The 23690-nt window shown below is 37.5% G+C and overlaps 1 protein-coding gene across 3 annotated transcripts in view; it reads right to left on the bottom strand.

Annotated features, from left to right (window-relative positions):
* Positions 1–23690, bottom strand: part of FAF1 (Fas associated factor 1) — a 356005-nt gene that overhangs the window by 276406 nt on the left and 55909 nt on the right. For all 3 annotated transcript variants that reach the window (XM_054720584.1, XM_008139328.3, XM_054720583.1), the window contains exons 3-4: positions 18230–18276; positions 3766–3971 (exon numbers count right to left, since the gene is read on the bottom strand). In XM_054720584.1, the coding sequence (XP_054576559.1) occupies positions 3766–3971; positions 18230–18276 (253 nt within the window). The remainder of the gene's footprint in view (positions 1–3765; positions 3972–18229; positions 18277–23690) is intronic.

Below are 23690 nucleotides of genomic sequence, written 5' to 3'. Positions count from 1 at the left end.
AGAAACTAAGTTTACAAATTCAAGACAAAAATTCGTTTGAAATATCCTGAACTATTTTTTCAAGCTCAAAATGCACTTGCTAAATTAAATGTCTTAACTATTTCCACAACTCAATATGATTCTTTTAAACTAAAATGTATCCAATATAATAAAGATGGTTTTCAGAAATTAGATTAAAAACAAAAAGAACAAAAAAAAAATAAGGCAAATGGTTCAACTAATAACAGACCTATTTTTCTACTATATTCCAGAAATGGAACTAAGGCTATGCTGAGTAAACCCAGCAAAAGTAAGTTTGCTGACAGAACTGATTCAACTAACTTTATTGGACAAATACTTGTTTGTTAGGTTAAATCCAATTCACTGCTAGATCTTATAGTTATAATACACAATAATTCCTACCCTCAATATCACACTACTTCACACAAGATAGTAATTTCATAGAAAAACCAATAATTTAAAATTTTTTTAATTTATTCAAGATTTTTAAAAAATAGGTTATTATAATAAAATGAAACTGCAGCAACAAACAGAACACTAAAAACATTAACAGACCAATACAATTGCCACTAGGTGTCACTCTGATATAAAGTTCTTGGCTGTGTTTAGGCTTGCTTTTATACTTGGTCTTTTCCTAATCTTTCCAATAACATGGAAAACTGCATTTTCTTTAGAGCATCTTTTTGCATTTTTACACTTATACATATACAGAAAAATTAGTATTTATCCAGTTCTTTAATTAACGGTAAGTGGAACTATATCTAAAAACTAACAATTATATTACAGGTCACAAAAACTGCAATGAGTATATTTTTTAAATTTCCTATGGCAGATGAATTAGTGTACATATAAATATATACATATACTCATTTATTGAGCCATTTAATTTCTCAACAGGTACTGCTTGGTGCCAGACACTGTGCTTAGAGAGAGAATGTGTAGAAGAATAAGACCTAGTCTTTAACAAGAGAAACCTGAAACATAAAGAAAGAATAAGATATTTTAAAATCCATTTTAAAAGTCTCTTATTACTTTTTATGGAATCATAGTAAACAAATCAACTTAACTATGTCCATGGAAGTCAAGAAAGGCTCCATAAGAGGAAAAATTTTCATGAGATAATCAAAGATGGAAAGGACAAATGAAATAGAATATAGGAAATAGGAAAAATCACTGAAAGATATATAGAAATATTTACACTCTAGAAATTATGTAAAATACAGACAAGTCTACGGGGAAAATATAGTCTCTTTTAATAAATCATGCAGGGAAAACTGGGTATCTACAAGCAAAAGAATAAAGTTGGACCTTTACCTTACACTATACACAAAAATTAACTCAAAATAGATTTAAAGACTTAAATGTAAGATCTGAAACTATAAAATTCCTTGAAAAAAACTCCACAGCATTGGTCTTGGGACTGATTTATTGGATATGACACCAGAAGCACAGACAACAAAGATATCATACTAAGTGAGACTACCAAAAATCTTCTGTAAAGCAAAGGAAACAATCAACAGAGTGAAAAGGCAACATTAAGAACAGGAGAAAAAATTTGCAAACCATGTATGTATGTGACAGTTCATATCCAAAATATATAAAGCCCTACAGTTCAATAGCAAAAAAGTAAACAACCCGATTTAAAAATGGGCAAGGGGCTGAAAGAGGTTTGGCTCAGTGGATAGAGCGTCGGCCTGCGGACTCAAGGGTCACAGGTTCGATTCCGGTCAAGGGCATGTACCTTGGTTGCGGGCACATCCCCAGTAGGGGGTGTGCAAGAGGCAGCTGATCGATGTTTCTCTCTCATCTATGTTTCTAACTCTCTATCCCTCTCTCTTCCTCTCTGCAAAAAAATCAACAAAATATATTTTAAAAAATAAATAAAAATGGGCAAGGGACCTAAAGAGACATTTCTCCAAAGAAGACATACAAATGACCAACAGGTATGTGAAAAAATGCTCAACATTACCAATTATCATGAAAATGCAAACAAAAACCAAAATGAAATATCATCTTCTACCTCATAAGATGGCCATTATATTTAAAAACAAAACAAAATAATAACAATTAAAAACTAAAAACCAAAAAACAGCAGTGTTTGCAAGGATGAAAAGTTGGAATCCCTGAGCACTATTGGTGGGAATGCAAAATGAAGCAGCTACTATGGAAAAAGAGTACAGAAGTTCTTTAAAAAATTAAAAATAGAACTAACATGATCCAGCAATTCCACTTCTAGGAATTTATCCAAAATAATGGAAAGAAGGATCTTGAAAGAGATCTGCAATTACATGTTCACTACAGAATTATTCACAATAGCCAAGAGGTGGAAACAACCTAATTGTCCATCAACAGATGAATGAATGAAGAAAATGTACATATACATACAATGGAATATCATTCAGCCTTAAAAAAGGAGGAAATCCCATAATATACTACAATACAGATAAACCTTGAGGATATCATACTAAGTGAAATAAGCCAGACACAGAAGGACAAATAATGTATGATTTCATTTGTATGAGGCATTTAAAGTAAACTTAGAGTAGAATGATCAGAAAGTAGAATGATCATTGCTAGAGGCTGGCCAATGGGGAAAATAGAAAGTTGTTCAGTGGATACAATGTTTCAGTTATGCAAGATGAAAAAGTTCTATAGATCTGCTGTACAACAATGTGTATATAGTTCACAAAACTATCCTGTACACTTAAAATTTTGTTAAGAACATAGATCTCATGTTATGTAGCTTTTTTTAACCACAACTTTTTAACGGGATATACAGGAGAATAATTGGGGACATAGGGATGGGCATGGGGAGAAATGGCTGGACTAGGAGAGGAATCTAGGCAGAAGAATGAACAAGTACATAGGTCCTGAACCTATTTAAAAAAAAAAAAACTGAATAAGTCCATTACAACTTAGACATAGTGAGCTATAAGGAGAGTGATAATAGATGAAAACTATAAATGTAGCAGGGACTTATAGCCATGTTAAAAGATTTGAATTTTTAAAAACAATGGAAAGTTTCTAAATGGCTTTAAGTAAAGGATAACAATCTGATTCATCTTTAGGAATGAAGATACTTTTAACAGCCTTGCTTTTCTCTGTAATAAATTAATAAAATTAGGAAAGAATCTCCTCAAAAAGGAAAAAAGACAAAATTTCAGAAATATCTGGTATTTAGATTTAAGGTAAAACTATATTAAAATAGAAATTAATATAATTTCTGGTCCTACAATGAATATGGTTAAAAAATCTAAATATGAGTTCAACATAGCTTCTTTACAAATGGCAGGCATACACTTTGAGTTTCCTTTGAAAGAATAGTACTGAAGTATTTATCCAGCTGGCAGAGAGGAGTGATAAAAACATGTCTTAGTTCTTCTTTCATAGTATGAAAAGTGAACTTCAGCTATTAAGTCCTATATAGAATGTACCTAATAATTATGGCATTTAAGCTCCTAGATGTTTGATTTGCATCTGTGCTAAAACAGCATCATATACCATTCCATATATGTGGAACAAAAAAATTAATCTCAAATTTACCTCAACCTCAACACAGTATTTAAAAATAGAGCAAAATAATCTGTATGAGAAAAATGATTGTGTTTCACTGACAAACACAAACTATTCTTTCTTTCCCATCCCATCCCATTCGCCTTTTTTTTGTCCTTGATGGCAGTCAACTCAAAAGAAAAAATACATCAACTGAATATTTACCTAATGAACTATTAATTTATGAAGGCTTTGTGATAGGGAAAACCTTACCAACAGTACAGCTGTCTTCAAGTACCACATCAACATTTCTGTCTCTGTATTCAACCCTGAAGTCCAGCATCCGAGGTTGTCTTTCTACAATTTGCCTAGATGGCATTACAGGTCGAAATGCCGAGGAGGAAGAGGGAGCAGGAGCTGGAGCTGGGTGACTTGCTGGATCAAATGCAGGTCCTGATATAGTTTCATTTCCATAGTCACTGAAATATTAACATTTAAAAAAGGATTAACATCAACCAAATCATTATGGATTACCACTAAGAACCTGCTCCATATGTTTTCTGTTCTTCCTATCAAATTTACCTACCTTTACATCCACACCTAACCTCAAGTTCTACTTTCTCCACAAAATCTTTCCAAATGACTGTAGACCACATTATTCTGTCCCATCCTTCTTTTTCTATGTCTATCAGCAGTATCATACATAGCATTTGCATTTAGATTTTTGCCTTATGTTGTTATGATGTTGGTAAAACATTATTTTAAACTCTGTGAATTAAGAACAGTATCTTTACTCACACTCAAACAATGAATCATTATTTGATTGATTAACTCTACTTTTCACAAAAACTACTTTAAAACTTCACCTTCCTTAACCCTCCATTCTCCCCATCTGACTCCTCAGTCATAAAATATATATTTTTCCTACTTTGCAGAGAAAACAGATGCCATCAAGAGAAAATTCCCTTAGCTTTTTTATATCAAATTCATAAACTAACCCACATATGCACACTCTTTCTCTCTTCTTATAAAATAGAGAAGACATCGTTCTATCTATGCAAAATCTGAAACCATCTTCTCATTAGCTTTACATTATGGATTATTATCCCTTCATTTCCAGTATCTTCAACATCTCCTTATCTTGGATTCTTCTTAAAAACATTTAAATATGCTCCAATATTTCCCTTCTTAAAAAAATAAAAATAAAATCCTGGTTCTAAGAAAATTAATTATATCTGTAAGGATTAAATGTGCATGAAAAGCTTAGCACAATGCCTGGTACCTAGTAAGATCTCAAGCTCAGTATTATCCAAAGTTGTAACTCATTAATGATACTTCTCCAAAATTCCTCATATCAGCTCCCCAAGCCAGAAACCTCTGACATTATCCTTGACCCCTTCTTCTCTCTCAACTCCCACATCTAACTAGTCCTTTCAATGTTACCTCTTAAATATCTTTTAGATAAGTCATCCATCCTCCCCCTCTGAAGCTGTCACCCTACTCTAAGCCACAATCACTTTTTATCTTAACTAATGCAAAACTGTCCTATAATCTCCCCTGCATTTCACTCCATATCACCACTAGACTGAAGTTAAAGACAGAAATCTCTTCATATCATTTTCAATACTCCCTCTGCTCTTCACCTAAATAATTAAAGTGGCATACAAGGTCCTGTATGATCTGAACCTATCTACCTTCCCAGTCTTATCTTGTGCTATACTATCTCCATCTCTCTACACTACTAGCTACAACAGCCTTTCATTTCTTCTGTCTAACCTTGATTGTGTTTCATTGGCAAACACAGACTATTCTTTCCTTCCCATCCCCAAATTCCATGTTTTTTCTAGCTAATTGTATTTATCCTTCATATCTCACATTGAATGTTTATCAATTAAGAACATATTTTCCTATCTCAGGCTAGTTCAAATTCCTCACCACTATCAATAACTATTATTGAGTTGCATAATTAATCATTTGACATTTAAATCCCCACTAGAATGTAAGCTCCACAAGGGTGAAGCTGACATTGGTGTTGCATCCTTTGCCCTGTGCTCAAGATTTTATATATAGAAGGTACTCAAATATTTGACAAACTAATGAGGAATAACAATCAAAGAATTCGGTTTTTCTGACTTAATTTATCATATACTGTCACTTTTTTTTTTTCTCACTGGGAAAAGTAGAAATGAAGGGAACATATGTATTGCTTCCACTGAAACATTATTATCACAACCAGAACTACAAGCTCAGTCTAAAACATTTTTCTTCTCACCCAGAATTTAAGGAAAAGCAATAAGCTGGAAACCAGAATAGGAACAACCAAAAGAATAAAGAATGACCAAAACATGCCAAGTTAAGCACTGTTCATACAATTAAGCAGAAGAAAGTATTTACATTTACTTCACAATATTGCTTTAATCAGTGTTTACCAAATTATAGATTACATAATTGATTTAGTGAATGGTGATATGTCTCTTAAAGAATAGAACAGGATAGGATAGGACAGGACAGGACAGGACAGGACAGGACAGGACAGGATAGGATAGGATACGATAGGATACGATAGGATACGATAGGATACGATAGGATACAATAGGATACGATAGGATACGATACGATATAATACAATGGAATAGAAATTATAAGGATGTATCACTTAATACTTAGCACCAAATATTGTTTCATAAAACTTTTTATTCTGGTACATATTTGCACATGTGTATTTTAGATTACAAGTATTCCTCATTGTAGGTCATAGTCCAAAAGTCTGAAAGTGACTAGCTTAGATCTCACCAGATTCAGATACTATAGCAATCATTGATCCACAGACAAAAATCTATCCTTTCTCCCAGTTGTTAGATTCAAGGAAAGTAACCTTGGAAGGAAGATATGGGAACAGAGAAATTTTCCAAAGCAAGAAAGAATGTCACTGTTGGAATCCAAAATGAGCTCCAAGTATGTATAACTAAAATCTGTGCAATTATGATACTTCATATCTCTAAATTTTGTCACAACTTCTCAGAAACCAAGAAAACAGCTAAAGTTAGTAGGCTGTCACTGACTTGTTTCTTAACTCCAAATTCACCTTTCTATAGTCTATTCTGTGATGCTGGAGATAGGATTCCGCAAAATTATATACAGGTTTACAGTGGTGAGTACGCAAAACACAGTTTATTCTTGTACTATTATTTATTAACTATCGTATTATTTTCCATACAAATAACTGTAAACCTACTTTTGCCCCACCCTGTATTTCCCTTTGGCATATTGTTTCCTGACAGGTTCTGCCAATAGGGAACACTAAATACTAGTAAAGATTAGGAAGAGAGGAGGAACAACTTCCTTCTTCCTATTGCATGCATTTCAATCTGTTTACCCCTTAGCTTCATCTCCTGCTTTTTTTCAGCACTCTTATAACCAACTTCTTGACATCTCTTCAGAGATACCAACAGTAGCTGGGCAGTATGCACTGCAGAGATCAAATCCTAAGCGCCAAGGATTCCCTCTGAGCTTCAAAATTCTGTTAATCCCTTCTTCCCAAGATCTAAGATGGTAACTTCCTGAAGCACTTATTATATCCACGTTATACTTCAGTTTTACTTTTATTGCTCTTTTAGTCTTGTATACCTATTTAACCAATACTTCATTAAAATCCTTCCGTTGAAATACCCTAGTGTGGTTTCATTTTCTTGCTAATGGAGGTGTCCCAGGAAACATAGGATTCAGGAATTGGCTTGTGTCCTTGACCTTCAAAGCACTGCTGAGCACCTTGCCAATGGAAAGTGGGATACCATAACAGGCACAATAATTGATTAAATGATCACTTATGGTTAACTAGAGGCCCGGTGCACAAAATTCATGCACGGGAAGGGGGTGTCTGTCCCTCAGCCCAGCCTGCACCCTCTCCAATCTGGGACATCCCTCTCACAATCCAAGAATGCTGGCTCCCAACCACTTGCTTGCCTGATTGCCCCTAACCACTTCTGCCTGCCAGCCCGATCACCCCCTAACCACTCCTCTGCCAGCCTGATCGACACCTAACTGCTCCCCTGCCAGCCTGGTTGCTCCCAACTGCCCCCCCTTCTGGCCCAGTCACCCTTAACTTCCCTACTTGCCAGCCTGGTTGCCCCTAACTGCCCTCCCCTGCCAGCCTGGTCACCCCTAACTGCCCTCCCCTGCTGGCCTAGTCGCTCCTAACCTCCTCCCCTGCAGGCCTGGTCACCCCCAAATGCTCTCCCCTACAGGCCTGGTTTCCCCCAACTGCCCATCCCTGCAGGCCTGGTCCCCCCCAACTGCCCTCCCCTGCCAGCCTGGTCACCCCCATCTGCCCTCCCCTGCAGGCCTGGTCACCCCCAACTGCTCTCCTCTGCAGGACTGGTGCCCCCCCCCCACTTCCCTCCCCTGCAGGCCTGGGTCCCCCCCCAACTGTCCTCCCCTGCAGGCCTGGTCACCCCCACCTGTCCTCCTCTGCTGGCCCAGTCACCCCTAACTGCCCTCCCCTGCAGGTCTGATCACCCCCAACTACCCTCCCTTGCAGGCCTGGTCCCTCCCAACTGCCCTCCCCTGCCAGCCATCTTGTGGCAGCCATCCCTCCCAACTGCCCTCCCCTGCCAGCCATCTTGTGGCAGCCATCTTTGACCACATGGCAGCGGCCATCTTGTGTGTTGGAGTGATGGTCAATTTGTATATTACCTCTTTATTATATAAGATTATGATCACATGCCTTTGAAACAAGTGCCTAAAGGGAACAAATGATGATTTGACTCAAACATTATGGTGGTAATAATGGCAACAAGGATTGTGGGCTGGCTGCTTCTGACTCTAATGGAGAACCTACAGAAGAAAATGGCATATTTAGGAGTTTTAACTTTCACTTCAAGTCATGATAAGAAAGTTACAGAGCTTCTGAAGTGGCCCTTTAAAAAGTTTCTGCCCTAGCAAGTTTGGCTCAGTGGAAAGGTCCCAGGTTTGATTCTGGTCAAGGATATATACTTTGGTGGCAGGGTCAGTCCCCACCCCAATCAGGGCTGGGGCACATGTGGGAGGCAACCAATTGATGTGTCATTTTCACATTGATGTTTCTCTCTGTGTGTCTCTCCCTGCCTCTTCCACCCTGTCTAAAACTCAATGGAAAAATATCATCGGGTAAGGATTAACAAAACAAACAAACAAAAAGTTTCTTATTTCTGTAATCACAGGTATGCTCCTGTTGAAAATTAGACCCAAATTTTAATTTTGCAGCTTGCATAATTACAATGAAAGTTGAATATACAATTTTTAAGTCTCTTTTGTAAAAGTTAAGGCACTGTTTTGGAAGGAGTGGGACCCTAAGATGTGAAATAGGGATACCTGAGTGGACTCAAATGGTTAGAATACTGAATCCCTGGAGTCTCTCTGAATTTCTTTTGTAAGCAGAAGCAGCTTCTCCTCCCATGACTGAAAACGTTAGCCCACCTCTTGATGGAAAACTGTCAATACCCTTACCTGCAACACTTGCCTTGAAATGGATTCCTACTCTCAAAACCCACCCCCACCATTCCTATTACCTCCAAAATCAGATCTAGGCATGCTCCAAAAAAAAAAAACACAAATACAATGTCTTAACTGAGAGAAGAAAGCCTATATCCAAAAATAATTATAAGATTTTTCATAAATTACATCTACAACAATCTAGGAATTAGGTATGAAAATGAATTTGAAGTGAGTCTGGATAGGGCCAAATAACATGTTTGCTTAAGCAGCTTCAAGTACCTCTAATAGTTTGCTTGTTCAATGAGTAAACCTTAAATCCCAAAGGAGTCTCCATTGAATAAGGATGAAATGCCCAAACTTGCCTGACAAAATGTAGAAGAAATCCAGATGCTTAGAAAATGCAAATGCTCGAATAGATTTATCATGTATAACCTGATTACAGACACATCCTCCTACTACATTGTCCATGAGATCCCAGAGGACATTGTAGTAAAGTATTGAGAAATACATTAGTAAGGGAATCTGCATTCTTGAAAAACCCTGTACTGGCTATCTTCTCTGGGTTGGGAATGACATGGCACCACTGAAAAAGACTCTCTAGTGAACGTGGTAAGATCTCAGAGTGCAGAAATCAAATGGCAGAATTTAATAAGAAAAAGATGGAAACAGTTAATGGATAGCATGGACAAAAAGAGGCAATCATGGAGTTTAACCTGCAGAGATCTTTAGTAGTGATCAAATGAAATGGCATTTCTAAGTAACAAAATTAAAAATCAGTCTACTAAAATATTACTTGATCTATATACAGTAGAAACCCTAGATCTCACTTTCTAAATCCTAACTTCCCTAACCACAATGGAAAGTCATAGTCACTCCCAGTTTACAAACGCAAGTTGGTTCAGACATAAAGTCCCTGGTGCCCCCAAAGACAATGCAACAGAGTCACATGTATGTATTGTAGATTTTCCTCCAAGACTTCCCCTCAGAGACCTACAGCCATTTACAAGAGTCTCTGTGTCCTGATTTAAAAAAAAAAAAAAAAAAATCTAGATCTTCAGGGAATTACTAGATGCTAATTCTACATTGATTCTAATTCCTGGGGATATAAATTGAAGTTTATGGTGGTAAATGAAATTTGGGCCCAAATTCACCCACAATGGGTTCAATCTGTCAACCTACCCTGTAGTTTTTCACTTAGAGCCTGAATCTATAAATGAAATAGATACTCTTGCCCTAGCCGGCTTGGCTCAGTGGAAAGAGCTTCAGCCTGTGGACTCAAGGATCCCAGGTTCGATTCCAGTCAAGGGCACATTCCCAGGTTGTGGGCTGGGTCCCCAGTAGGGGGCGTGCAGGAGGCAGCCAATCAATGATTCCCTCTCATCATTGATGTTTCTATCTCTCTCTTGCTCTCCCTTCCTCTCTGAAATCAATAAAAATATATTTTAGAAAGAAGAAAGAAGGAAGGAAGGAAGGAAGGAAGGAAGGAAGGAAGGAAGGAAGGAAGGAAAAGAAAAGAAAAGAAAAGAAAAGAAAAGAAAAGAAAAGAAAAGAAAAGAAAAGAAAAGAAAAGAAAAGAAAAGAAAAGAAAAGAAAAGAAAAGAAAAGAAAAAGACTCAATAACTGGTAGACATCCCATATAGGTTTCCAGAAATCCATGGAGATAGGGTTATTACATAGGGAGGGACAACAGGAAGCAAATGATCTTGCATATACTTTGTTTTTATCCATAAAACTTGCAAACATTATGACAAGCATTTTGCTTCACCCAGAAGGATAAAAGTCCATATATCTTCATTGACTTTTTTGAAGATTATGCTAACTCTCCTGCTCTTTGTCATAATAATCTAGTCTGGAGAGATCTTGATCACCTGTAGATTGGTCCTGAAGAGCAGAAGTATAAAGTACATTACTTGTATGTTTGGCAAGACACATGCATGCTAGAGAATAGAAGATACATACCACAAAAATGTAAGGACCTGCCACCTTGTGAAGTCTCTGCGGTCCAATGGTCAAAAGCATGTCAGGGTAAAAGACCAGTTGTTGTATCCTGCACTTCCCATCGATGTACATATAACTAGAGGCCTGGTGCATGAAAATTCATGCACTGGGGGGAGGTGGGGTCCCTCAGCCCGGCCTGACCCCTCTCACAGTCCGGGAGCCCTCAGGAGCAGGAGGCGACCCGGCAATCAGGGGAAGGCGATGCCCCATCACACCTCTGCTGTTGCCACTACTGGCAGTGCAAGCCTCAGCCAGCCCTGGTTACCTGAGCCTCGTAACCAGGTAACCAGGGAAGCCGGGCAGGCACCATCTGAGGCTTGCCTGCGCCTCAGGCCGGCCCTGGGCAGCTGGGGGGCTGAGGGGACTGGGAAACTCCAGAGGCAGGCACTCGGAGCAGCCGGGCCTGCCTGTGGGCGTGCCTGGCCTTGTCGTGTGCCTGCTGCCCCAGCAGGGCTGAGGGGACTGAGCGCTGCCACCTTGTGGCTGTGGGCGCCGCCACCTTTGAGGGCATGGCAGTCAATTAGCATATTCCCTCATTGGCTATGGGTGCCGCCATCTTTGAGGGCAGGGCAGTCAATTAGCATATTCCCTCCTATTGGCTGTGGTGCTACCATCTTTGCAACAGCGTGAGGGTCAATTAGCATATTCCCTCTTTATTAGATAGTATAACTAAGTTAACTTAGAAAAAAATATTTGGAATGAAAAAGGGAAAAATGGTTGAAAAAATAGGCTGCTAAAGCATTACAGCACCAATCAAAGAGAGTAGTGAAAGAAAGGCCTCCAACTGCCACAGGTTGATCATTTCATTTAGAAGGAAAAAGATCCTGTGGCACATATCCACATTGATAGTTAATGAGTTGGCCAGCTGATCAAGACTTGAATAAAATAAAAGGAAAGTCTAGGAAAGAAATATGAAAATGGATCTTTTAGAATGGACACAAAAGGTTAATATATGTATGTTTCAAAGGTGAATGTTTATAGGCTATCCACTGAAAAAGGGGCTCTCAATATGAATAAGATGACATTGTTCTGTTGATGTCAGTCAACTTTTTCCCCTTACTATCCCAGGTCTGCTCAGCATATTTATGTACAATGTGCCATGCTAACAGAAAAGGAGGATAGGCATAGGTATAACATCAACTCCCCATCACTAAATCTGTATCTGGCTAGGGAAACTACTGCCTAAAATGCAAACAAAAAGACAAATATGGAACCATTTCTCAGGAATCTGGTAATGGATCATTTCTAGCATGAAGGAGGCAATATGTTCTCACTTAAAAAGAGTTTCCTGGATATGAAATTGACTTCCCTCGCAGCAATGCTTCTGCCAGCACCACCAATCATCTATACTAATAAAAGGGTAATATGCAAATTGGTCAGGACGCCCTCACAGTAACAACCAAACAGCAGGCTGTGCGGGGCGACCAGGCCGGCAGGGGAGGGCAGTTGGGGGCAATCAGGCCGGCAGGGGAGCAGTTAGGCGTCATTCAGGCTGGCAGGGGAGCTATCAGGGGGGCAATCAGGCAGGCAAGTGATTAGGATCTAGCAGTCCTGGATTGTGAGAGGGATCAGGCCTAAACCGGCAGTCGGACATCCCCTGAGGGGTCCCAGATTGGAGTGGGTACAGATTGGAGTGGGGGCTGATGAACACACCACCACCACCACTCACCCCCCCACCCCCCCACCCCGTGCATGAATTTCATTCACTGGGCCTCTAGTGCATTTAGAGAATGCCTTATTGCTCTCTGGCTTCCAACACAACACTGGTTCTAACCCAGGAATTCATTTCACAGCAAAAGAAGTATAGTACTAGTATCACTTGCATATACCAGAACTAGCTTGATAGAACAGTGGAATGACCTGCTTAAGAGTTATGGCACAGGTTGGGAGACAACACCCTCAAAGCTTGGTGTTCCACCTGAAAGGATGAGGTATATGCTTTCATCATTGACTAAACACAGTGGTATTTCTCATGCTTCCAGAAAACATGGGTATGAGAATTAAGTGGTGGTGGTTCCTCCTATTATGCCTAATAACTTACCAAACTTTTCCTTAAGTGGTTCAGAGATCATAGTTCCCAGGTATGTAATGTTTTCACAGTTCTCCCACTGAATTAGAATTTAAGAATGTCCCTTGGCCACTTTGTACCCTCATGCTACTGAATCAACTAGCAAAGGAGGAAGGAAGTACTAGCTGGAATGACTGGTCCTGATTACCAAGAAAAAAAAATAGGTTGCTGCTACAGAATGGACTATTTTCTGTGGCATGTCCAATAATAAGTGTTAATGGAAAACTATAACCTATGTTTTTTTTAAAGACAGGACCACTGAGGATTCTAATTCTTCAAGAATGAATGTTTGAGATGTCCCACCAGGTAAAGAATCTTGAGTATTTGAGGTGCTGGCAGAGGAAATATAGAATAAATAGTGGAAGAAGAAACTGGTAAATATCTACCATGGCCTTATCACCAGTAACAGAAACAAGGGCTATGGCAACATGCAGGTGTGTGTGTGTGTGTGCGCGCGCGCACACACACACACACACACACACACACTTCTCTTCTTACAGTTTGCATCACACTAGAAGTGACAGCACCATAATAATGGCATCTGATTTTGTTCCAGCATCAGCCACTGGTGTTACCTTCTAACTTCGTTCAATACTTTAAAAAAAAAAAAAAAAAAGAAAAAAAGGCTTTTGCATCCTGTCAGATGTACAAGTATCAGCTAAGGAGGAATTCTTTCTCATATGTCTGGGGCCAAATTCCTAGGGCCCTTCCTCTGAAATTCAAAGTTCTGTTAATCTCAACTTCTCCCAACCTGTTTTCTTTTTCCCCACCAGTACTAGGAGGGACTTTGTGACCTTCAGTGGTGAGCAGGGGTCTCTCCCAGGCAGACCTGTCCTGGAGCAGGCCTCCTGGAGTGGGTGCCTTGGACTCCACACAGTCCTAGCTCTATCACCCTTCTCAGAGGATTCTGCAACTGCAAGTCTACTCTAGCCCTAGGCTCCCTTCCTTGTTGACCAGCAGAACCCACCTCCATCTGGCCCTGGTGGTCCAGGTCTTTCCTGCAGTCATTATATCTGGATTGTATTGGTATCCCCTTTTTGTTCTTTCAACCTGCTCCATATCTGTGTAACTGATTTCCTATATGAAATTCCCTCTGAAGTTCCTACTATGCTTTTTTTCCTTTTTACCAAACCCTAACTTTAGGAAATAACTTAACATTTCTAATCAGAGAAGGCTACTGGGTGTGGTTGTCAGCCACAAAGAGGGTTTTTTTTTAAAGTTATCACTTGAGAAATTTGCTTACGGGCTATAATTACTCCATTTCAGAATCTAGAAAAGATAATGAATTTAACTAGAGTTTTTCACTAGCAATCAAAAAAACTGAAAGGAAAAGAGAGAGACTATTAGTTAATGAATGAACCTATCAGCTTTCACTAATGTTCAATGGCATCCAAATAGTGCAAGGGCATCCAAAATTGTTGACCCAAAAAAAGTATTTTTAAGATTTTTCATTGTAAGATGAAGACTACCATCCTTTAATTTGACCTTCTCAATATTCTTTTCTAATTAATCAAGAATTTAAAATGTAAACTGTAACTTAAAATAAATTTTAAAATTTTTTAAATAATTTTTAAAAGGACACTGATTGGTAAGGGAAAATCTATAGAGAAATCTATTTTAGACCTAATCTTCAACTAGAGGAGTATTTTTATCCTTACTCAACTTTCCTCTACAACCCACACAGGTCCTTGGAAGGCAGTGAACAACAGCAAAGTAAACAGGAACTCTGCACTTGTTTATTTCAATTTTTAAAAGTACATCTCATGGTAAAATCTCTAGGTACAAAAAAATACATGTTTAAAAGATAAACTTGTCTTCAGAAAAGAATCAAATATTTTAAATGGGCATCAGAGAAGACAATAAATAGAAACTAATCAGCCAAAATGGATGTTTTCTAAATCAGAAAACATTGACATTTATATATTCTGAAAGCATAATGGTCAAGGTTTGAAAACAAGTCCTGTCTTCTCTAGGTTTTCTCAATGAATTAAACAATGGACAAAAAAATATACAGTACACCTGTCTGGGTAATAAAATAAATATGAACTGATAAGTACCACCCATTTAGTTAATGAGTAAAATTAAACTATTAACTCATAAAATTTTAGAAAACATATAATCGGCTCTCTTTTAGAAATTACTTGTAATTCATTAGCACTTCTTTCTAACAATAACTATCTCCAAAAATAATTTTTAAAGAGACTTTGGACAATATGCTAAATATGTAAAATATTAAACCAAGATGTAATAGCTATATATGTACTCACTAGGTGTTTATGACTGACTAAATGAATGATTTACATTTGTGACTGCATAAGTTACACACTTTATAAATATGTTTTATTAGCAACATATTGTCTAGTGAAATAAGCCTTGGAGGGTGAGGCAGAAGACTTGCTTATATTCCTGACTCCATCAACATCAGGCTGTATCATCTGGGCCAGGTCACTTCATGCCTTATTCTTTCTACCTGTAAAATGAGGGATAATAATCTGCCTTTACTTGCTTACAACTAAAATAAAAACTGTAAAAACAAAGTTGTGGGAGAAAGGTGTTATATACATGTATTAAATTTCAACTTTTATACCCAATGTAAAAAAATCTTAACACAGAAGTTGTGACAAGACTAGCTTACTGACCTTGACGAGGACAGAGTGATATAAAAAAAGAGTATGGCTTTTAAAAGATAACAATCCAGACTTCACTACCTACTACACTTGTGACTTTGAATGAGTCTATGTACACCCTCTAACCTTGAGTTTCCTCATCTATGCTAAACGAATACATTTATCTCTTAACGTTTGTAATGGTAATGTATTAAATAAGGAAAAATATGTCAATTACCTAGCACAATAAATTAAACATAAAAAAAAAAATGTTGTTGCCCAGCCGGCTTGACTTAGTGGTTGAGCATCGACCTATGAACCAGGAGGTCACGGTTCGATTCCCAGTCAGGGTACATACCAGGGTTGCGGGCTCAATCCCTAGTGTGGGGCGTACAGGAGGCAGCCAATCAATGATTCTCTCTCATCATTGATATTTTTTATCTCTCTCTCCCTCTCCCTTCCCCTCTGAAATCAATAAAAAATTATTTTCTTAAAAAAGTTGTTTCTTTGCCCGTAAACTTTACGGATACGTTAAAAACCATATTCCCACTTTTAAATTCACACAAGTATCTGATTACAAAAAAAATTTATAAAGCAGAGGGATTGGGCTCTTCTCCCTCCAAACATAATTCTTTTTTTGTTTGTTTGTTTGTTTAAACTCTTTTTAGTAACTCTCTCTGTTAATGTATAAACTGACAAATTATGATTCACTTGTATTCACAGACTACACTCAACTTTACTATAAATATCAAACATACAATACAAATATCCTTTTAACTGCCAACATATATCATTCCTTGCACTGTGTCTTTTACTTTCAGTATTAAACCTATGAGTAAGTGCAAAGAGCCCTCTTTCATTTTCCATACAGAATAATTTTCAGTTATATCGAATCCATGGTGGTTTCAAAGCTGAAGAAGAAAAGTTAGTAGGAAGGAAAATAGTTGAAGACTGTAACTAGACACAACTGACTTTCTTCTGTGGACATCATTAATTCCTTTCATTTTACAAGCAAACAAAAACAACCCACTCTGATGAAAGTTATACCCCAAATATCATAGTAACCAATTACATAGTAATCAATTCACTTATAAATCTCTAGTTATAAAATATATTAGGCAAAAAGTATCACCGGCAACAAGGGAGATGGGATGTTTCCAGGGATAAGGGAATTTCTATAGTTCGTTCATCCATAGCAAATACCATTAAATGTAAGATATATCCAGTATGTACTCAGAACCCAGCAGCTGAATCCACAAGGGCTTAGCAAGCAAAAATTTTGGCACAAAAAACAAAATAATATTTACTCAAGAATAAAACTGGAGCATATTTTGCAGTCTAAAACTTTCTAAACCAAGAAGAAAAAAAGATCATGAAGGAGGCTCCTATAATCATCTGGTTTGCTTTCTAGACAAGGTTAGGATTAAATGCTTTTGAAGCAAAAAAAAAAAAAAAAAGATCAAACAAAAAATTAAGCACAGGCTTTGGAAATGAGCTATGTTTACTCTGGATCAAACTCTGACAGTTTTTAAAAACGGGTAAAGGATAGATCCATTTATCATTGCTTTCACCTAAAAACCATTAATCAAAAGGTGATACAGGTATCAAACAGAATTTTGCTTCCTTTCTAAATATACACAGTTTCCTATAAGTACAGTATGTTTTGCTGCTCCTTGTGAATTTTTTTATGTTTTTGCAACAGCACTTTTCTTCCTCTCCAAAACAACCTCATTTCTAGTCTGCTGTTTCTGTTTGCCTCATCTGCACTTAGCAGATCACGCTTCAGTGACTTAGAAATCCCAGCCACCAAAATTCAAGCCAAAGTTTGAATTGAGAAAAGGGAGGAGGGGATGTCAAGCAATTAAACTACATTTGGAAGGGGGAATGGTTTTACCTCCTATGACTTTATAGAGTGCTCTTTTAATCTAAAACTAGAGAGTCTCCAATTTTAAGGAGAGAAAAGTTATGTGTATTTTTAATTTAAAAAGTTATTTTGTAGCAATTATAGATCTCTTGGCATCATCTTCCAATTTTACCTTCTGGCACTGACACAAAACCACGAAGACCATTCCACATGTCAATACTGGATTCTTCAGGTAAAGAAATTCAGTTCTCTGGGAAGTTTCATTTTTAGGACTTACTGAAATTATGTCAAGTTATCATGTACTTAATTTAGAAACCAAAAGAAAGAAAGAAAAGAATGTAGTGAAGTTGGAGATAAAGCCTGTATAGGTAGATGATAACCATGCTCTGACACTATTGAACCATATATTGTTTTCTCACTACCAATGGTTTAAAGGATTTGGTTCCTTCATCTTATAATTAGGCGATGATCTTGAAAAGCTTTCTTAAAAATAAAATAAAACCTCCTTTAAAAATATCACACAATCTGAAATAACATTATATGGTTGAAAGTTGAGACTTTAGCAAATATAACTAACAAGAAATATCTGAAAGAATAGTAACTATATTAAAATGAACTTATACACCAAAGGTGAAATGCTCTACCAAAAAGTGAAACCAAAAAATTAACAAATGTCTCTTTTTTGCTTTGCTAAATTCCCATCTTACCTTTAAATACCTTATAACATACCTTTGTAGAATGCCATTTTCCTGGGGTATTACACCATTGATAGCTGCCTGCAAACAGAAAACAGAGAAGGCCATTTAAAGAAACAAAAAATTGTTCACAGGTAGGTCGCAGTGGGGTGGGTGAACATTGTAAGAGAAATAAATATATTTTGAAAAGTCTAAAGAAAATACTAAATGTTTCCTTAATGATACAAAATATTATCTATGAATTTTTTCTCTATTTCTCTATAATAAAACCTTATTTTAGAAAAAATTTAAAACATGTGTTTGGTATAATAATACCCCCAAATTTTGAGTTAAAAAAAAGCTTTATTCCACAGTCCTCATTCAAGTAATACACCCACAAAACCAATGCTTAAGGATGTCAAAATAAGGAAACTCAGTACCTTTATGTAATTTTTTAAATATTATTTTCTTCCTCAGGGTGAAAAGAACAAGATATAAAATCACAAATGAAAAGCTCCAATAAGAATTTTTAAAATTAGCTCAGGAATTAATTCATTCTTTCATGTTATAATCATGTGGGGTTGTTTTTTTTTTTAATTTCTTCATTTAAATTTTTTTAAATATATTTTATTGATTTTTTACAGAGAGGAAGAGAGAGGGACAGAGAGTCAGAAACATCGATGAGAGAGAATCATCGATCAGCTGCCTCCTGCACACCCCCCACTGGGGATGTGCCCGAAACCAAGGTACATGCCCCTGACCGGAATCGAACCCGGGACCCTTCAGTCCGCAGGCCGACGCTCTATCCACTGAGCCAAACCGGTTTTGGCCATGTGGGTTTTTTTAAAGAACATTTAAAAGGGGCCCAACTTGTGTGGCTCAAGGTTTGAACGTCAACCCAAGAACCAGGAGGTCACAGTTTGATTCCCTGTCAGGGCACATGTCTGGGTGTGGGCTCGATCCCCAGTGGGGGGCGTTTAGGAGGCAGCCAATCAATGATTCTCACTCATCATTGATGTTTCTATCTCTCCCTCCCTCTCCCTTCCTCTCTGAAATTAATATATATATATATATATATATATATATATATATATATATGTATATTTTTTTTTAAGAACATTTAAAAGGGAAAAGCATAGGGGCAAAAGTTCTTTGATAAACACAACACCGTGATTTTATCAGATCACAAAAGGAGGCAGGAGCACCACCGGGGAAGTTTCCTTAAATAAAACACTAGAGGCCCGGTGCATGAAAATTCATGCACTTGAGGGGGGTCCCTCAGCCCGGCCTGCTCACTCTCACAGTCCGGGAGCCCTCAGGGGCAGGAGGCAACCCGGCGATCAAGGGAAGGCAATGCCCCCATCACACCTCTGCTGCTGCCACTGCTAGCAGTGCAAGCCTCAGCTGGCCCTGGTTACCTGAGCCTCGGGCGGCCCTGGACAGCTGCCATCTGAGGCTTGCCTGCACCTCAGGCTGGCCCTGGGCAGCTGGGGGGCTGAGGGGCTGGGGGACTCCAGAGGCAGGCGCGCAGAGCGGCCAGACACACCTAGGGGCAGGCCCATCCATGCCACGCACCTGCCACCCTGGCAGGGCTGAGAGGACTAGGCACTGCCATCTTTGAGGGCGTGGCAGCAATTAGCATATTCCCTCCATATTGGCCTGTGGGTGCCGCCATTTTGTGAGGGTGTGGTGGTCAATTAGCATATTCCCTCTTTATTAGATAGGATTCCTAAAATTGGTCTCTAAGCTAACAAGTCACCAATTACTTACAACATTGCACAAAAGTGACAAGACATGGAAGTTCTAAGCAAGCAGGCTGTTACATCCTAGATTGTGGGCAGATCACTGCAGGGTAATAGAGAAGATTGTCAGGAGGAAAATAATGACCTATCCAACATTATCTTTGCATCATAACAACTTTTTCCCTCCCTTTCCCCATCTATGTACACATCAAGATGGAAAAGAAAAGAAGCTAACACTTCAATGTTTTATCAGCTACCTGGAAATCAACCACCAAAAGGAGTTTATGTATTTTGTAAAATATTAACTTGAATATTTGATAGAGATGGGTCAAGTTTACAATATTACAGTGTTGAATGGAAATAACGTAGAGTATAAGATGCTTGCTATCTATGAAGTTTGAAAGTTGTAATGCCCTACTGGCAAAAAAAAACAACAAAAGACACCCACACAACACACACAAATAAAGAAATCCACAGATTAATATGTACAGCAGATGCCATAGCCCTGACAACTCTGGAGGCTCAATTACTCCTTTGAGTCGAATGCTAAAATCAGTTTTCAAAGCCACAAATTGAATGGAAGCATCTCTGCCTAGTGCCAGGTCAATTATCCCTTTTCTGTTGAGAGCAATAGTTCCACATACAATACCTACTTTGCTAAAAAATAGAAAATGGTAAGAGAATGTTCTATGGTATTGGAAAAGAAACAAAGTACCATAGTTTGGAAAGATTTTGTACAAATTTTCACTAGGGAATGCCAAGGTATAATGGAAAGAACACTAAGGATTTATAAAATTCAAAGTCTGAATCTAGACTCACCCATTTATTAATTTGATGACCTTAGTATATTCTATATTCACTGAGCCGCAGAGCCTCAGGTTCCTCATCTGTATAATGAGCTAATACTACAACCAAAATTTCATTCCTCAGAGACATCAAGTTCTTCTATTTCTTAATGAGAGCCTTTGAAAATACTTTATCTTTTGCAATGCGGTTTCCCCATTCTTTGTCTGCCTACATCTTAATAATCATAAGAGCTCTTGTTAAATATACTTTTTAATTTTTTTTCTTTGATCAACCCCCATCTAAGCACGTTTACTCTCATAAAACCCTGTACTATTCCTTCATATAAATGCTAATTACTTATTTGGTGATTATTTGTTTTATGCCTGCCTTTCTCACTAGACTGTAAGTTCCATGATGGAAGAAATGATATCAACTTTGTTCACCTCTTAATCCCATTGGCTAACACAGTTCCAGCACATAAAAGACACTCAATGATTATTTGTTAAATGAATGATGCTAAGAGGCCAAAGAAGAGCCACGCAATCAAGAGTTGAGGAAGTCTCAGAGAAGCTTCCTGGATGAAACAACTAAATGCCTCAACTAAAACTAAAGGATAAATGGAAAGCAGTACTAGTGTTTGGTAGACATACGTTTTTATTTCTATTGAGCAAATTCCTGAGAGTGGAACTGTGGGATTGTATGGTAAGTGTGTGTTTAACTTTATATAAAACTGTCAAACTGCTCCCAAAGTAGTTGTACCATTTTACATTCATATCAGCAATGTATGAGAGTTCCAGTCCTCCTAAATCCTCACCATCATTCGGTGTTGTTAGTCTTTTTAATTTCAGCCATTTTAGTGTGTTTGAGTGGTTCTCTTTTTAAATATTGACTTTATTGATGATAAATTGATTCCATTTTAAGTGTAGAATTTTTTAAGTTTTAATAGATGCATGTACTCATCTCTACACTTCCCTGTAGTACCTTCCCTATCATTCCCCGCCAGCCCCAAGTAATCCTTAATCTGACTTCTTTAACTAGATATTAAATTAATATTTTCTAGGCATTAAAGACTAGCTCAATAAATGGCATGATATTCTGGATTTGAAGACTTTTTGCTATAAAGATGTTCTCTCCAGATTCATTTTCAAATTCAATATAATTTCAATTATAATCCTGGCAGATTTGTTTGTGGGAATTGATAATCTGCTTGTCATATGAATATGCAAAGATTCAAGAATAACCAAGATAATCTTGAAAGGAAAAAGTTTAAGGATTTACCCCACCAGATTATCAAGACTTTTTAAAATTTACCAGTACATTACATAAAACAAGGTAGTATTGAAGCAAGAATAAACAAGTAGAACAATAGAACAGAATAAAGAATTCATAAGCAAATCCATACATATAGGAATACTTGACTTATGACAAAGAATGGTTTTTTCAATAAGTAATATTAAATCAAATGGATATCCATGAGAAAAAAACAAAAAAATGTGAGCCTATCTCATACCACACACAAAAATCAACTCCAGATGAATTATAATTTAAATGTAAAAAGCAAAGCTTTTTTAAAAAAATCCAGAAGAACATCTTCATTAGCTTAGGATAGACAGAGGTTTCTTTAAAAAAAAAAAAGAGGACTCAAAAAGCAAATCCAATTAAGGAAAAGATTAATAAGCAGAACTATATTAAAATTAGTCATTCCTGCTCATTAAGAACCCCATTTAAAAGCAAAAAGGCAAGCTACAGAATGGAAGAAGATCTTCACAACACATAGAGCAAACAAAGAACTCCTAAACAGAAACTATATAGAACCCTTGCAAATTAACAGCAAAAAGACATATAATCCAATAGAAAACTAAGCAAGAGATTTGAGTGGGTACTTAGAAAAGAACACAATCAAATGGCCATTACTAATCAGGGAAGTGTAAATTAAAACCACAATGAAATACCTCTATATGCCCAAGAGAATTAATAAAAATAAAAAGTCTGACAATATCCAGTACTGGCAAAGACACAGAACATCTGGAACTCTCATAATGTGCCAACAGTAATGTAATTGGTACAACAACTTTTATAAAAGTGGGGCAGGGAGGTATACTACTGCAAGAAGCTATATTCTAACATGAAGGTGAAAAATGGAACCAGGCTAGTCAGAAAAGTCTGTTGTTTGGTGGGACAGAATACATAAAAAAGACACTATTCTTAAACTATCTGTTCAATAAGTCGCACAATTTGGCTTTCCCAGTGTTAGCAACTGTGAAATACTAACATCTTGTGTTATGAACCATAACTTGATTCACTCTCAACTAAGCGGCCTCTCATTAGAGCCTAACCTCAAAGTGCTGACACCCATCTGCTGCTTTCCTCAACACATTCCACAATAGAAAACAGGCATGTACGCCAGGATAAGTAGGAAACTGAGACTGCTGCTCAGGATTAAAGGCAGTCAAAGGCAACACGCCTTCCCAAAAGTCCATTCCTCTTTCAGAGCATTTTGTACTACTGAGTGGAAACATCAGGAAACCAAGAATCTACCCACTCACCCTTCTCTTTTTTCCTATTCCACTTGTTTCTTCTAAATCTGGGCAGCGATACTTCATCCTGTAACTGAGCTGCCAATTATTGACAAACCAAGGGCCAGCATTTCAGTTGTTTAAATTTCATGAGCCAAACTGCTTTTGCAAGTGAGCAGAATAAGAAAAATATTGTTCCAAATTTTAAAAAAGCATTATTAGTAGCTTGAAAGAAATTGTGAGGTAACAGAAGTAATAGTAGTTTGGTCATTAGATTCTGGCACGCACATACAATCAAACCTTGGTGCCCTGCTATATCCCTTTTAGAGTCAGGTTGTTGGAAGATATCTTAATCCACATCACAGAGATCTAGATTAAACACTGTTTAGCCATCTCCCTCATCATCCCTAAGGTGTCATTTAAGACACACATTTTTTTAAAAAGGTTGTTCTTATAAATTTTCTGTGACAAT

The sequence above is a fragment of the Eptesicus fuscus genome, chromosome 9 (genome assembly GCF_027574615.1).
Source record: "Eptesicus fuscus isolate TK198812 chromosome 9, DD_ASM_mEF_20220401, whole genome shotgun sequence".
NCBI classification, from domain to species: domain Eukaryota; kingdom Metazoa; phylum Chordata; class Mammalia; order Chiroptera; family Vespertilionidae; genus Eptesicus; species Eptesicus fuscus.
Note: the sequence above shows the minus strand (reverse complement) of the source record. Positions and strands in the feature narration are given on the sequence as shown.